Source organism: Mirounga angustirostris, unplaced genomic scaffold (assembly GCF_029215605.1).
Source record: "Mirounga angustirostris isolate CCGP_5_RB_7025 unplaced genomic scaffold, mMirAng1.0.hap1 SCAF_8, whole genome shotgun sequence".
NCBI classification, from domain to species: domain Eukaryota; kingdom Metazoa; phylum Chordata; class Mammalia; order Carnivora; family Phocidae; genus Mirounga; species Mirounga angustirostris.
In genome coordinates this window covers 86,694,574-86,710,796 of record NW_026991716.1, presented here as the reverse complement: position 1 = coordinate 86,710,796, position 16,223 = coordinate 86,694,574, and the positions used below count along the sequence as shown (strand labels likewise).

Here is a 16,223-nt window from a genome sequence, read left to right as displayed (position 1 = left end):
GTCAACACCTTTAAAATCAAAATGTCAGAGGTTTTGCAACTGATTGCTATGCAAATTCAATCTGATTATACCAATAAAGCAGGTGTTTCAGTTGTTGAATCCACTAATTACCTTAAAATAGGACTTTTTTAACACTTTAATCTTTATGAGAGTTACTTTCCGTAATAGTATAGACTAGAAGCTTAGTGACAATTCCTATTGCTGCTTCTTGCACAGTTTCAGATTGGTGTTCTGCGGCAGGACCAGGTAGGTTAGGTGGGTGGATCAGCAAAGGCAAAAAAAAAAAAAAAAAAGTTATCCATCTATCTTCTTAATCCAGTAAATCTTCAAAGTACTAGGAAGCAGGACCACCCCTTCAAGTGTATCATTGATGTGAAATCATACTGCAGCATGGGGAAACCCCAAAAGTAATACCCTTCCATATTTCTCATCAGGAAATGATTTCAAAAGTTTGTGGGCATATGCTGCCATGTCACTTGGATTCTCAGTTTAATAACCACCGCTTCCACCATTAACCTCAAACTGTGGTTGGGTTTTTACATTACCCTCTCAACCTTCAAATCCAAGACAGAAACACCGGAATGCCTGAGCTTCACTGTCAGGCATGCAACAGGAATAGGGAGTATCTTCCCCTCTCTGACCTCTGAGGAGATACTCAGACCCTGGCTGTCTGTAGATAATCTTTCACAGTATGTTGGCTGGTTAAATCCAGTCACTCTGGTTCTTTTGCCATCCCATTTCAATATTCTCTAGCCAGTGGGCTAAAATATAAAGTTACCCACAACCAATACATTATTCATTTCAATTAGTTAAAATATATAAAATACGTTAGTTAAAATATGCTTAGAGCATATATGAGATAGCAAAGGTAGAGGTCACAGTATTTTTTTGCAACACAGGTCCAAACGTATTTGGTCGGGGAGCCAAACACATTTGTGATTTATTTTCTCTACCATCCATCACCTGCACACTTCTTCAAGCAGCCTCTAAGCTAATTAATATTCTTTATCCATTGTAGTAGCCAAAACCCACATTCCTGAGACGTTGGAATTTGGCTTTTTATATATGCTTACTATATAAGGCTTTAAAAGTTTTTGATTAGTTTTTCAAGTGGATACAATAGTGTGAGAAGATTTCTCTAGGGTCTATCCAAATTTTCCCTCCCCTTATTGTGTAGCAATAACCCAATTTCTTTATCAGGATTGGTTACCTAAACTACACTATGGCCACATTTTGCTTGTTTACCCCATACAATGAGAGATGTGGCTATTTCAGCTTCTAAGTAAATTGTTACATCCCTTGGATGTTAAGCCTCCAAACTAACACAGCTAGATTTATAGGGAAGGGAAACAAAAATTTTCCAAATGGTTTATTAGCTGTGACTGCAAAAAAACATTTGCACATATTGACTACTGTATCTTCTGGCAATGAGAGGAATAGTATCATTTAATGATTACTACTTCAGAGCATATACCTCATTTTACAAGAGAGCACCCCAACCTTGCCAAAGCAATGTCTCTTAGCTCCCACTCTGAGTCATTCTTCTATAAAGCCAGCTCTTTCTGGGTAATGAGGGATGCAATAAGACCAGTGGATCCCATGGTTCCATCGCCTTAATCTTTCTCTATAAAGCAAGTTCCTCAGTCAGAAACATTATCATACGAGATATTAGATGATGTATAAAGTGTTCAGTAATCCTACTATTGAGGCTACTGGCAGCACTCAATAGGCAGGAAAGAGAATCCAAATCCAAAGTGTCCATTGTAGACATCATCCCAAATAGACATCCCCTCTGTGATAGCAAGGATCCAGTATAATCTTCTTACTGCCAGTTAGCTCTCTGGTGCCCTGGGCAAGGTACTTTATAATGGGCCTAGGGATGTTTGCACTGGTGGCATAATAGCTGGGTCTGCCTGAGGAAATGGAAGTCCATGCTTAGCCTGTGCATAGTTTTCATCTCTTCCACCATGGCACCACTTAGTACATGAACCCCACTGCACAAAACACTGGAATCTGGGAGGGAGACTGCCTGGTATCCTTAGAAGTGGTCATTTTGCCCACTTGACTGTTAACAGCATTGTCCACACTGCTGTTAACTTTTTGGTAAACATCTTAATGGGATATAGGTAGTCTATTCTGGGACCATTCCAGAATTTCATCCACATAAAACTTGTGCCTTTCTTGCCATCTGCCTTCCAGTAGCACTGTTGTCAAGCTCCTGACCCTTTGACTAACCCATAGCCACAGAGCAAAGTGTGGAGCATCAATTCACATCATCTCTTTGCAGTAAAGTGACAGGGAAATACTTGACACTTAGCTGTTTTGAGAGTCATCCCCAAAAGGAGCTGTGACACCACATCAGTGTACTTCATATGGTGCTGCTATCTTATGCAAAGCCATTTGTAATTTGTAATTTTTTTTTCAGTCAATTTGACGTAAGAAATACCCATGGGGCCTCAGTGGGTTGAATTAGGGATAGCATGGAAGGAAAAGGCACACACGTGGAGTGTTCATGAATTACCTTTCATAATATTCTTCCATCTGGTCCTTTTATTTCTACTAATGATGGACTGCAGCCGGCACACCCACATGTATAGCTGGAGAGATCAGATAGCTTTGGTTCATGATCGGTAGCTTCAGTTGCAAGATTACCTGGTATCACAGAGTTAGGCATTTTTTGTCTCCCACATCAAAAATACCCATAAGAGTAATCCTCTAACTTAAGTCAATAGGCAGCTCTTACCAGAATTTGTAAAGTGTTCATTTATGTAACATATTTATTGAATATCTACAGCTTTACCAAGCACTCTGTTAGCCAACTGATGCCAATTCTCAAGGAGCTCAACTAGATAGAAATTTAAAAATATATATGATGAAGCAAATAATATTAATATTATAAAAATTATTATAAAAATGCAAAATGAAATATGATAAGGGGATGTGGGGCTTCTTTAAATAAAATGGTCAGCAGAGAAGACGTCTTTAAGGAGATAACGTTTAAGCTGAGAACCAAAGCATAAGAACAAGTTAGCTACACCATGAGAGAAGATAATAGCATTTCAGGTAAAGGGAACAGGATGTTAAAGGAACTGAGAGCAGCTCAGCTGGAACAGAATAAGCTAGGAGGAAAATGATAAAAATTAAGTTTCAGAGATAGGCAGAAGCCCGCTCATGTAAGACCTTAGACCCATGGTTACAGAGCTCGGATTTTGATTCCAAGCACTATGGGAAGACAGTCATTTATTTATTTATTAAAGAAACATCTGTTGAGCTCCTTCTGCATGTTAGGTAAAGTTCCTACCCTGGGAATTAACATTCTTATGGAGATGGTTAGATAAAAAGCAAATATGTCAAATTGTGATAATTTCTGTGGAAAAATAAATAAGCAGGGTAAAGAGAAAAGAGGGTGCTGAATAGTAAAATGTTATACATTGATGGAAGTACAGAATGCCCTTGTGATGAGGGTAGCTTTGAATAGAGAACTAAAGGAAGCAAGGAAACAAACCAAGCAGGTATCTAAGGGGGGGGTCTGTAATTCTCTCAGGGAATTAAAAGGTTTTAAGCTAGGCAAATTACATACTCAATTTGCATTTTCAGATCACTTTTGCTGCTTAGTGGAAAATGGATTGAAGTGGAGGTTAAGCATGGAATTAATGATGGTGGTCGTGACCTAGGGGCCACCTAGAGTGGTGACAGTGGGAATGGAAAGATGTTTTGGCCTAGATTCACTAGGACTTTCTGATAGGTGAGACATGGAGGTTGAGAAAATGAAAAGAATCAAGAATAACTCCCCAGTTATTGACTCTAAACATCTGAGTAAATAATGGTGTCGTTTACTGAAATGAAGAGAGCTGAAAGTAGAGGATGGAGAGGAAGGAAAAGACAGATTTGAGCCAAGGGGGTGGCGGGGGGAAGAAAAAGAAAAAAGTTTTATTTTGGATGTTAATTTGTATTTCCAAGACTCTCAGGGCAGTTAGATATAGGAAGTCTATAAAATCCACAGGAGATGTGAAATGAACATACGAACTGGGAGCATCAGCATAGAAGCAGCCTTTACCCAGGTAAGCACATGAGAGCCTGAGACAGTGTGTGGAGAACCAGAGGGCCAGGCCTTGAGGGACTCAAGGTAGAGCTTGGGTAGAAAAATGAGGAGCTGGCAAAGGGCCTGGGAAGGTGATGTCAGTAAGCAAAGTCTTAAAACATTGTAGATGAGAGGGTTTTGTGAAGGAAGGAGGGTTTAACTACTTCAAATGTTAATGGGAGCTGAGAGAGATGGGAAACACCAATGGGATTTAGTACTCAGACATCCTGGATGAACGTGGCAGGCAGCATCTCTGACAACTCAAAATCACCACATGTTCAAATTTGGTAGAGTTTCTACTAATGACAGTTTTTTTTTTTTTTTAAGATTTTATTTATTTCACACACACACACACACACACTCACAGCACAAGCAGGGGGATCAGGAGAGGGAGAAGCAGGTTCCCTGCTGAGCAGGGAGCTTGATGCGGGGCTCCATCCCAGGACCCTGGGATCATGACCTGAGCCAAAGGCAGATGCTTAACTGACTGAGCCACCCAGGTGCCCCTAACAGCAGTTTTCTATCATTCTTTTGATTCATTTGGTTTTTCATTCAGCCTATCTGTTGACCTCTTCCTTATAGGTAAAACGTTAGTACCAGGCTTTGAGGATGGATTTGAGATTGTTGAAAATCAGAAATTAAGTTGAATTTAATATAGGGTAATGACATTTTCAACTCGAAAATCTGTTCTATTATCAAACCAAAATAGATTTAGCTTATGATACAAAAGTCCCACCCCAGGTGCTTTCTATTTTGATCAGTTCTCAGACCTCTTAGTGACTGACCAGTAGAGAAATTATTAGGCTAACAAAATATTAAGTAACAAAACAGACATTATCCACAGATTTTCTGAGCATTGGACATTTGAACTTAGTTGGTCCTCATGGAGCAGTTGTGCAATTCAGAGCAGCTACAAAACATGAGGCTGTTTTATTTTGTCATAATTGATATCATGCATGTCTTAATGAAGAAGAGGCAAAGGTCTTATGCTTAGTAATAATTGACATATTTATAGACTACTATATAGTTCATTAAAGGCTTATATTAAGTCATTTAATCATGAATTCTGGGAGGGTTGTTCTTGTTATCCCAGTTTTACAGATACAAAAATTGAAACTGAAAGAATTAAGTAATTTCCCCAATAGCATGAAATAAATGGAGCTCAGAAACTCAAAACCGGGATAGCTGACCCAGCTTTTTCTCTCTGCCATACAGTAACTGAAATCTTTGGCAACACACTGACTAGAGAAAATGGAAAAGTCACAGTGCCCATATGTGTTTTGATAGGGATGGAAATATACAGTAAAGACAGAAAAGTCAGTAGCTACAATATCAAACATGGGCAGCCAATAAGAACTGTGTCATTCTCAGTCGTGAGTGGTGATATTTTCATTTATAAAAGAAGATACTTTTAGATATTCTTAATTTTTAGGCATAGGAGTGGAAATACTCAAATACTGAAGAATAAATAGATTTGCTAATCATCTTCATAGCTCCCCAGTTGTGAGTGTGGTACACAATTCATTATTTCAAGTCTAACCTGTTTTTTGCACACAGTCTAAAACAGTGAGGCCCAGGCTTAAGCCAAATGAATGATTTCATTATTTTAAGTATATCACATTCCTGTGGTAATTAGAAGTTGGTATTTTGGTTGAGAACATGGACTGGAGCCAGGCCTCTTGTGTTCAATACTGACTGTCCATTACAAGCTACTTGACCTTGGTTGGGTGTTAAGCCTCTGAGCCTTACCCCTTCATCTATAAAAAAATAATAATAATAATCCTATCCTTAGAGGATTGTTGTAAGTATTAAATGCATTAAGTTATGTAATATACTTAGAACAATCCTGGAACAGAGGTAAATGTTCAATAAGTGTTAAATGTTATTACCATTATGGTACAGCACCATTGAATACCTTATAAATAGATGTTTTTTTTGCTGGAATCTCTGTGGTTAAATTTGCTGTTATTTTTATAATATTTTGCTTATGTTCCTCCACAAATTTAATTCATATTATTATAGTATTTGTTCATTTAAAATTATGCTACTTTAGCAAATTAATTTTATAACATCCCTTTCATCAGCTTTATCTGCATTTTAAAAGCTTTTCAATATATGGACATGTTCTCCAAACATGTGTTAGAATCTGAACTCTCCAAAAGTGGAAATAAGCATAAAATGTATATTCCAGAATAAATATGAAGCACTGACTTGGATTTCCTACCAATAGCATAGTGAATTAAGTTAGAAACATTAATAAGGAAAAATCTTTAATATTTCACCCTACAAACCAGTTTTGATATTGCTATCATTAAGAATTAGGACAAGCTAAAAAGGAAACACTGAAAATAGTATTGTGTTTATTTAGCAGACATAGCAAAGATTTACATGTTATTGTTTAGATTTCATTTATATATGTAATTCACATGTAATCGTATGTTTAATTACATATATTAATAGTATGGTAAATCATTTGAGGAGTCATTGTTTTGGGCTTCAGAGAGGACAGCAAGGAATATATTATGAGGAGTGTTGGCAAAGATTGGAAACTTACTATCTTTAATTAATTACTATTATTTTTAAATTTCTTTTCCCTTAGTAGATCAGCAGGATGTTCTAAAGCGTTTCTTTCATTTTAGTTTTTTCCCCTTCAGTCTGTGGGGTTTATCATACAGAAGTTTATTTTAAGAAATTAACACTTGGGGCGCCTGGGTGGCTCAGATGGTTGGGCGTCTGCCTTCAGCTCAGGTCGTGATCCCGGCGTCCTGGGATTGCGTCCCGCATCGGGCTCCCTGCTCCTTGGGAGCCTGCTTCTCCCTCTGCCTCTCTCTCTCTCTAAAAAAAAAAAAAAGAAAGAAAGAAAGAAAGAAAGAAATTAACACTTGGTAATTGTAAGGAAATGTTTTAACTTTAACATCTGTACCAGATGTGATATATTTAATTATCTTTGTTTTTAAAAAGTCTTCGTAACTTTCATTATTCTTCTGTATGCTGCATCTTTTATTGAGCATTTTAGACAGTTGATAAGCATTATTCAGTGGCATATGGTCTGAGTCTGACGTGCTTTGAAAAGAGTACAGAGTTTTCTGATAATGAGGATTCTGTGAAAATGGGAAAACCAGCACAACAGATACGCTTTGAGAAAGTATGGGTTTTTAGCATCTTGAAACAATATATCACACTCAAAGGGACAGAACTGGGCTGTACAGTCTGTTAGCTCATTCTTGTCCAGTCTGGCCTCCTCCTTTCTTTTGGAGCCAGCATTGTCATCAACTCACTGAATTATATTCTGACTGGAATGTATTTCAGGCACAGAGTAATGTATCTACTTAAATGGAATCCTGTATTTCTACAAAAGCTTTTTGAGTATAACAAATTTAAAGTATAAAAAAAATTCTATTAAGCTAAAGTAATTGGTTCAACAGTTTACATATGTGCCTCCTCCCCCATCACCCTAAAAAAAAAAAAAAAGCCACTATTTAGAGGAATATAGATCTGTTTTTCTTTTACGTATAATCTGAATAATTTTTTTTGGTTTAACTATCAGGTAGTCAGACATATTTCAAAGACTGTTGGAAAGATACCTATACATTACAACAAATGTTGGTTGAACAGAAATGAACTATGGAATTAAAACTTCCTCTATCAATGTTTTAATTATCATAATTACTCTTATTAAAATTCTACAGCAGCCTTACTTAACAAGAATTAAGCCTTAATGTCTTAAGACATCCATTGCATGTAGTAAGTGAATTTTTCTCGTAACCATCTAGAATGGTACTATCTTTGGAAAAACTAAAAAGAATGTAATTCAGATACTTTTTGTGAGGTTTAATTCTCTCACGGAATCAGGGTTGAGAGTCTACTCTGTAGTATTCAGGATTGCTGGGTCTTTTAATTTGAAATATACTGGATGGTGTAAATGAATTGAGTGTTACATTAGAGCTATATTATTTTATGTAAAGGACTAAATGTGATAATCTTTGTGAAGTGTTAAGCACAATGCCTGAAACATAATAAGTACTCAACAAATAATATGTATTACCATGTTTTAAGCTTTCATTATCCAAAGTTTCTCAAAAATTTTGCTTGTTATTACATCATGATCAAGATGAAACATTCTAAGTATGTAATTTAATCAAAGGTATATAGAATTTAATCAATAGTTTATATTTTCAAACTTAAACAGGCTGTCCTGGTAGTATCTTATGCTTAATGACTACCATTACTATAAATTTTGCTTTTTTATGATGTTCAAATAACTCAGAATTCATCCACAGTAACTGTGTAATAAATGAAGTTGTTTTTTGTAATTGTCCTCATGAGGATTTTAGGTCTTTGCCAGTTCAGATAGGCAAATAGTTCTTTTTAATGCATTGATTTATGTGAAAGAGGGGGCCAGGAGAATGAGAAACAGCTTCCCTGATGTAGAAGGACAAGATATTAATGCCTCACCAAATCTCCTGCCATAGGATTCCTTAGCTTTCCTATAGTAAATGGTATATTTTGAGGGGTATGATTGGCATTGCCCTGAAACACTATAAATTATACAAGTTATAAAATTATTACTGTTATTAAGTTATGAAACTGAAAAAATTCCCTGAAATTAATTGTCACAGCAAGAATATCAGTGAATTATTTCTTGATAGTGTAAATTGAAGATATTTATGCAGTGAACTATTGAACAAAAAAATGGATAATAGGCTGTCACTTGAGGATGGCTAACATATAATTTATGAGACAAGACAAGCACCTTTCTTTATAGCATACATATGTAGTCAGCTTACTTATCCTTTGCTAATTTTAAAGGTAAAGTGGATTTATGTTAATACATTTCCATATCCTTGCTTAACAATTTATAAAATGAGTATTCAGGAATATCAGGTTACCATACTGTGTGAAACAGAATGAACTGTTTACATATTGCATTCAGTTTGGGGGAAGTTGATAAATAACATGATGTGTATATGATTAAAATATTACTTTGTTTCTATGCAATGCTTTTTATACATTAAGAACTATTATAAAGCCAAATTTCATCTTCCTATTTTTTGAATTATTAGTGTAAAAACAACTTATTTCCACATAAAAAAATTAGGAAAATTTTTCTTTCCATTGAAAATAAGATGGGTAAGAATGAAAGCAATTGGAGTGCTTCATATATGAATATATTGTCTTACACATTTTTACTAAACTGCAGCAGCCGGGTAAACTTTTGTGAGATTTTTGTGAGCTGCTCGTTGGTTTCTTCACAACCAGGAGAATGAATGTATTACAAGTATATTTGTGTATATTAGAGGTGCTTAATAGTAGAAGGAAAAAAGAAGAAATGAAGTCTGAAGACAGTGTCGGTTATTTATACTATCTCAGTCTTCAGGCATATAAAAATTATACATGTACCCATTTCCAAGTTTATCCTCCACTGTTGTTCACTGTTGGAATATGGTAGGGAAGCTATAGATACAACAAAAATATGTCATTCATTTAACTGCTCATATATTCTCAAACCACCTGATTTCTACATTACTCCCCGCCATGGAGTTGTCCAAAAAGAAGATCCCCATACTGCATCTTGTATCATCATCTGCTTTAAGGACCAGTAGGAGTCTATCATTAAACAGAAAGAGATTGGGCTTTCTATTTAGTTCTTTACAGGGAGTAAGTTTTATAAGAAAATAAGACTTGTTTCTGTTGCCATAAAATCTGTGTTGCATTAAATATTTTCCATGTAGAATGGAAAGTGATAGAATATTCAGAGATAATATAAAAGTTTCAGAAACTGTTTGGACATATGAAAACTTAGCTAAACTGAGGCTGGAATGAAATAACTTTACTACATATATAGCTTAATAATAGCTCTAATTGATAAAAAGCCATTATAAACCAGTAAGAAAAAAAAAAGCTATCATATCCACTTAAAAAATGAAAAGATAATTTACCAAAAAAAAGTTAGTAGATATGAAAAGTACTATATGGTGACTAACATAAGAAAAGAAAAGAAGAGAAGAGAAAAAAAAAAAGTATTTAACTGCACTGTTGATCAAAGAAATGAAAAGTAAACAAAAATATACCAGTTTGATTTTTTAAATAAAGAAGCTGAGGCTCAGAGAGGTTATATGACTTGCCCTGGGTCATTAAGTTCAGTTAAGAAAGCCTAAATTTGAATGATTCCTGACTGTTCAGTGAGATTATGACTGATTTTTTTGCATTAATATTTTTGTCCATATTTTCTAAATTTTTAGCAATGAGCCAAAAAGATGGAAGGTTTTTCTGTTACAGAAGATGAACAAGACACTGAAACATTTTAGGCAACATTATATCCTTTCTAATAGTTGTTACTCATTTAAGGAGATACTGCATTTATCCACAGATTTTTTTTTTCCTCCATGCATGAGAATAAAATGGATAACATTAAACTTTAATTCATTTAGGATATACATTCTCACTAACTAGTTTCAATTAATTTAACTTTAATCATAACTGTAGATGAGGCCTGTATTTTTGTTTTATGTAGTATATGAATCAAAAAACAAAACAAGTCAATTATAATCTTAGAATGAAAATTTCACCTACATCCTGTCATTGTGCTTCTATTTGCAGATGGAGAACATCATTGGAACACTAAGGGATTCCAACCTGAAGCTGACACTTGCTTTTGGAATAGGAATGCATCATGCTGGACTACATGAGAGGGACCGAAAAACAGTAGAGGAGCTGTTCGTAAACTGTAAAGTTCAGGTATTTTATTTTTCATAAACAGATATTTAAATGTAACTTTAAAAGTTATATTTTAGTTAAATATATTTTATTTTCTAGGTTCTGATTGCTACAAGTACATTAGCCTGGGGTGTAAACTTTCCAGCTCATTTAGTAATTATTAAGGGAACAGAATATTATGATGGAAAAACAAGACGTTATGTGGATTTTCCCATTACAGGTAATTTTTAAAAAATTTACAGATACAGTAAGCTTCTATTTTAGCCTTAATCTGAATTTGCATGAATGGAATTGCAGAGAGTTGATCACATTTAACATATGTGATGAGCAAATTGTAAATTTTTGTTTCCAATGCAAATACTGTTCAAAGTATTGAGCCGTTTTATTTACTTTTATGAACCTAATTTGTTAATAAATATCAAAAGCATAACTAATGGTTTCAAATTCACAAATAGATATAAAGTACTGACTAATAGCTATTAGTGACTTAATAAATTATAGTTAAACATTATACCATTTAATTTTAAATCTGTTTCACTAGAAATACTTCCATGGCACTTCTAGAAACAAAGGGTTTGTTGCTTCAATGTGTCCATGAACATTCCTTTAACATATTTTAAAACTTGATAAAAGCATTATCAGTGAGTTCTGAAGAGGGAAATATACTGTGTGTATTTCCACTCAATGATTACATGTAAAAACTGTATTTCTAAATCCTTTTTTACCTCAGAGATTCCTGCAGTATAAAAGAAAGAACATTTATACCATAAGTGGGAAGAGGGTGAGGCCTAAATGGACTCATGGGGTCGATTCCTGGGGAAAAATAATCAAATTAATGTGCTGAAGAGATTTACCCATATATGTCTTACTTTTTCTCATTTAATTAAAATAGTAATAACTCTTTTCTTAAGATTTTGTTTATTTATTTGAGAGTGAGCACACACAAGCAGGGAGAAGGGCGGGGGAAAGGGAGAGAATCTCAAGCAGACTCTATGCTGAGGGTGGAACCCAACGTGGGTCTCAATCCTACCACCCTCAGATCGTGACCTGAACCAAAATGAAGAGTCAGATGCTTAACCAACTGAGCCACCCAGGGGCCCCTAGTAATAACTCTTAAACAGCATTTTTAAGCATTTAACTAAAGGAAACATCATTCTTACTTTTACAAACAGTAAGAGAGACCCTTTTCGGGGATTCAATTTCCTGTCAAAATGAATTGGTTATTTAATTATTAGGGAACTCAACAGTAGGCATCAGAGGTAATATGCACACTCTTAAAATATTCTGTATTCTTTGTTATTTTGTTGTGTTGTCAAACATGCTATAATCACTAAATATACCTTGTGCTATCTGCCACATTGTGGAATACCTCTTGTTCTCTTTTTTATAGATGTACTCCAGATGATGGGGCGTGCTGGGAGGCCTCAATTTGATGACCAAGGCAAAGCTGTAATTCTGGTTCATGACATAAAGAAGGATTTTTACAAAAAATTTCTTTATGAACCTTTCCCGGTAGAGTCAAGGTAAATTTTGCTATAAATTAATTTAAATGGATTCATGGCATAGCAAGTTAATATTTATCTCATGATATTTTATTAGATAAAAATCAGTAAAAGCTCTAATTCAAAAGAATTATTTGAAATGAAACTGAATTATCACTGTAAGACAGAATTCAATTATAATTTCATTTTTTAAAAACCTTTTAAAAGAAGCAGTGCCATGCAGTGTTGAATCACATGAACTCTGGAGCCAGATAACCTGGGTTCATATCTGAGCTCCACTACTTACTTCCTTGATCTTCAGCAAGTTACTTGATTCCTCAGTGCCTTAGTGCACCTATCTTTAAAGTGGAGATAATAGCAACACTAGCTATCTCATAGGTTACTTGTAATGATCAAATGTATAGTGCTTCTACCAGTGTCTATCCCATAGTAAGCATTTAATTAAGTGTTAGTTTGATGTGCGTTTTTGTACTATAGTTAATAAAGAAATATCCAAAATAAAGGGACTTGTAATGAATAATTTAGGCTACTGCCTTATTTCAGAATTATCACATACTTCTCCGTGGCCCAGTAAACTACCCCTTTGACAAAGGCTTCCCTCATTTTCTCAGTGGAAAATAGCCTTTCTCTCTCAGATTTATATATTTTTTATTTATAACTTTTGTTACTTGCTATCTTTTGTTCTTTTTTTTATTATGTTATGTTAATCACCATACATTACATCATTAGTTTTTGATGTAGTGTTCCATGTTTCATTGTTTGCATATAACACCCAGTGCTCCATGCAGTACGTGCCCTCTTTAATACCCATCACCAGGCTCACCCATCCCCCCAACCCCCTCCCCTCTAGAACTCTCAGTTTGTTTCTCAGAGTCCATAGTCTCTCATGGTTTGTCTCCCCCTCCGATTTCCCTCCCTTCGTTTTTCCCTTCCTGCTATCTTCTTCTTTTTTTTTTTTCCAACATATAATGTATTATTTGTTGTCTTTTTAATACACTGTATTCTAACTGCAAAAGACAACACGTTTCTAATTGACAGTGTAAATAGTTACTAGAGTTTTTATTATAAGTGCTCATGTTCCATTTTTTTAATTTAGAAAGTATAAAAACATGGATTCACTTAACACTGTGCTGAGAGAAAATTTATGATCCCATATATAATATATATGTATTATATATAAATATATATAATAAGATATATATATGTTTTAAAAGAAAGCATGAATGGGGTGACTGGGTGATAGACACTGGGGAGGGTATGTGCTCTGGTAAGCACTGTGAATTGTACAAGACTGTTGAATCTCAGATCTGTACCTCTGAAACAAATAATGCAATATATGTTAAGAAAAAAAATAAAGAAGAAGAAGAAGAAGAAGAAGGTAGCGGGAGGGGAAGAATGAAGCGGGGGAAATCGGAGGGGTAGACGAACCATGAGAGACGATGGACTCTGAAAAACAAACAGGGTTCTAGAGGGGAGGGGGGTGGGAGGATGGGTTAGCCTGGTGGTGGGTATTGAGGAGGGCACATTCTGCATGGAGCACTGGGTGTTGTGCACAAACAATGAATCATGGAACACTTCATCTAAAACTAATGATGTAATGTATGGGGATTAACATAAGAATAAAAAAAAAAAGAGACACACGAAAAAAAAAAAAGCATGAATAATCTAAATATCCATCTCAAAAATTTGGGAAAAAAATTAACAAATTGAACTCAAAAGAGAAGAGAAGAAAGATAAGAGCAAGAATCAAAGATCTGAAACCAAATATACATTAGAAAAACATCAAAAAGGCAAAAGTTGGTTTTTGAAAAGAATGAAATCGATAAACCTTTAAGTTTGATCAAAAATACAGAAAGAAAGAATGAACAAAATAATATTAGCAATGAAAAGATCACAGGCATTAAAAAGATATTATGAAAAACATTATGTAAGTAATTTTAAAATTTAGATCAAATGGTAAAATACATCAAAAAACTTATCAAACTGAAGGTTGCTGGAGTGGTGGGGGGTAGGAGGGATGGGGTGGCTGGGTGATAGACATTGGGGAGAGTATGTGCTATGGTGAGCGCTGTGATTTGTGTAAGACTGATGAGTCACAGACCTGTACCTCTAAAACAAATAATACATTGTATGTTTAAAATAAAAAAAAAAAGAAGATAGTGGGAAGGAAAATGAAGGGAGCGGAAATCAGAGGGGGAGACAAACCATGAGAGACTATGGACTCTGAGAAACAAACTGAGGGTTTTAGAGGGGAGGGTGTGGGGGGATGGGTCAGCCCAGTGGTGGCTGTTAAGGAGGGCATGTATTGCATGGAGCACGGGGTGTTATACGCAGTGAATCATGGAACACTACATCAAAAACTAATGATGTAATGTATGGTGACTAACATAATAAAATTAATTAAAAAATAAATAAATAAAAAGAAAAAAACTTATCAAACTGACATAAAAGAAATAGAAAATCTAAATGATCTCTTATTTATCAAAGCAATTGAATCTAAAACTTAAAATCTTGCCATAAAGAAATCTTCGGACTCAGATGCTTTACTAGTGAATTCTTCATAACATTAAGGGTGAAGTAACATCAGTCTTAGATGAACTTTTCTTAATAGTAGAAAAGATAAGACTATTTGCCAACTTATTTATAAGATCAGAGTAACCATGATACCAAAACCTGATAAGAAATTTACCAAAAAGGAACATTAACAAACCTGTAACTTTCATGAATATAAATATAGAAATCCTAAACAAAACATTAGTAAATCAAATTATGTATAATTTATTTTATAAATGTGAAATTGATTTATTATTTGAAAATAAATTATTATAAATTACTATAATTTACTACATTAGCAGGAAAAGATGAGAAAATCATGATTATTTCATAGATTTAAAAAAAAGTATTTGAAAAAATTCTACACCAATTTATAATAAAAATCTTAGCAAACAGGAATATAAGGAAATGTCCTTAATCTGATAAAGAGTAAATCTACTGCAAACATCGTAAGTAATAATGAAATAGTGAAAAGTTCTCCCTTTGAGATAGGGAATGATACAAGAATATTGTTCTCCCCACTTCCAGTAAGCATTGTACTAGAAGCCCAAGCCACTGCAATAAGGTAAGGAACAGAAATAAGTCAGAATATTCTTTTGAACAACGGTAGTGACTAAGCAGCACAAAAGGAGGGCTTCTGGGGAACTGGAAATACTTGATCTTAGTGTTGGTTACACAGATGTGTTCACACTGCGAAAATTACTTGAGTTGTACATGTATGATTTATGTAATTTTCTATATGTATATTTCAGTAGTCAACTAAAAATTTTAATTTTGTACCTTACTATGACTATTATTAATACTTACCTATCATGGAGTATTCCATAATGTACATATTAACTTCTCTATTAATGGGCCTTTCGAGAGTTTCCTATTTTTTTTTCTTACAGATAATGTTGCAGTGAAGTAATTTGCTTCCCTACCCTCATCTATAAATGTTTCTCTGGCAGGTGATAGTGAAAAGTGAAATTGCTGCATCATAGAGATCATTCAGATAGATATTGCCAAGTTGCCCTCCCAATTGAGTATACAGATTTATACTCTGCTACTGATGAATTGAGAGTAATATAGAAACTTGTGTTGTTATTTTTGTAATCATATAATTTATTACCATTTTCTCATGTTCTTAAACATCCTTTGCAAAACCTATTTTTAATACCAGTGTATTGTCCCACATACCATAATTTATTTAGGTTTTCTTTTGTTGGACACTGCTTCCCCTTTTTTTTGCATTTTACATAAGAAACTAAAATGAACATTATGTTATACTAGTCTTTCAACACATCTGATCATCTTTGAATACTCTGCAACACCTAGCACAATTATGTTTCATATCACTAGGAACTTAATACTCACTGAATAAATGAAAG

General features: G+C 34.5%; 1 protein-coding gene across 1 annotated transcript in view; it reads left to right on the top strand.

The window, feature by feature from the left end:
• Positions 1-16,223, top strand: part of ASCC3 (activating signal cointegrator 1 complex subunit 3) — a 357,501-nt gene that overhangs the window by 234,863 nt on the left and 106,415 nt on the right. Inside the window, exons 31-33 of the mRNA XM_064597919.1 lie at positions 10,682-10,819; positions 10,898-11,018; positions 12,189-12,321. Of these exons, the coding sequence (XP_064453989.1) occupies positions 10,682-10,819; positions 10,898-11,018; positions 12,189-12,321 (392 nt within the window). The remainder of the gene's footprint in view (positions 1-10,681; positions 10,820-10,897; positions 11,019-12,188; positions 12,322-16,223) is intronic.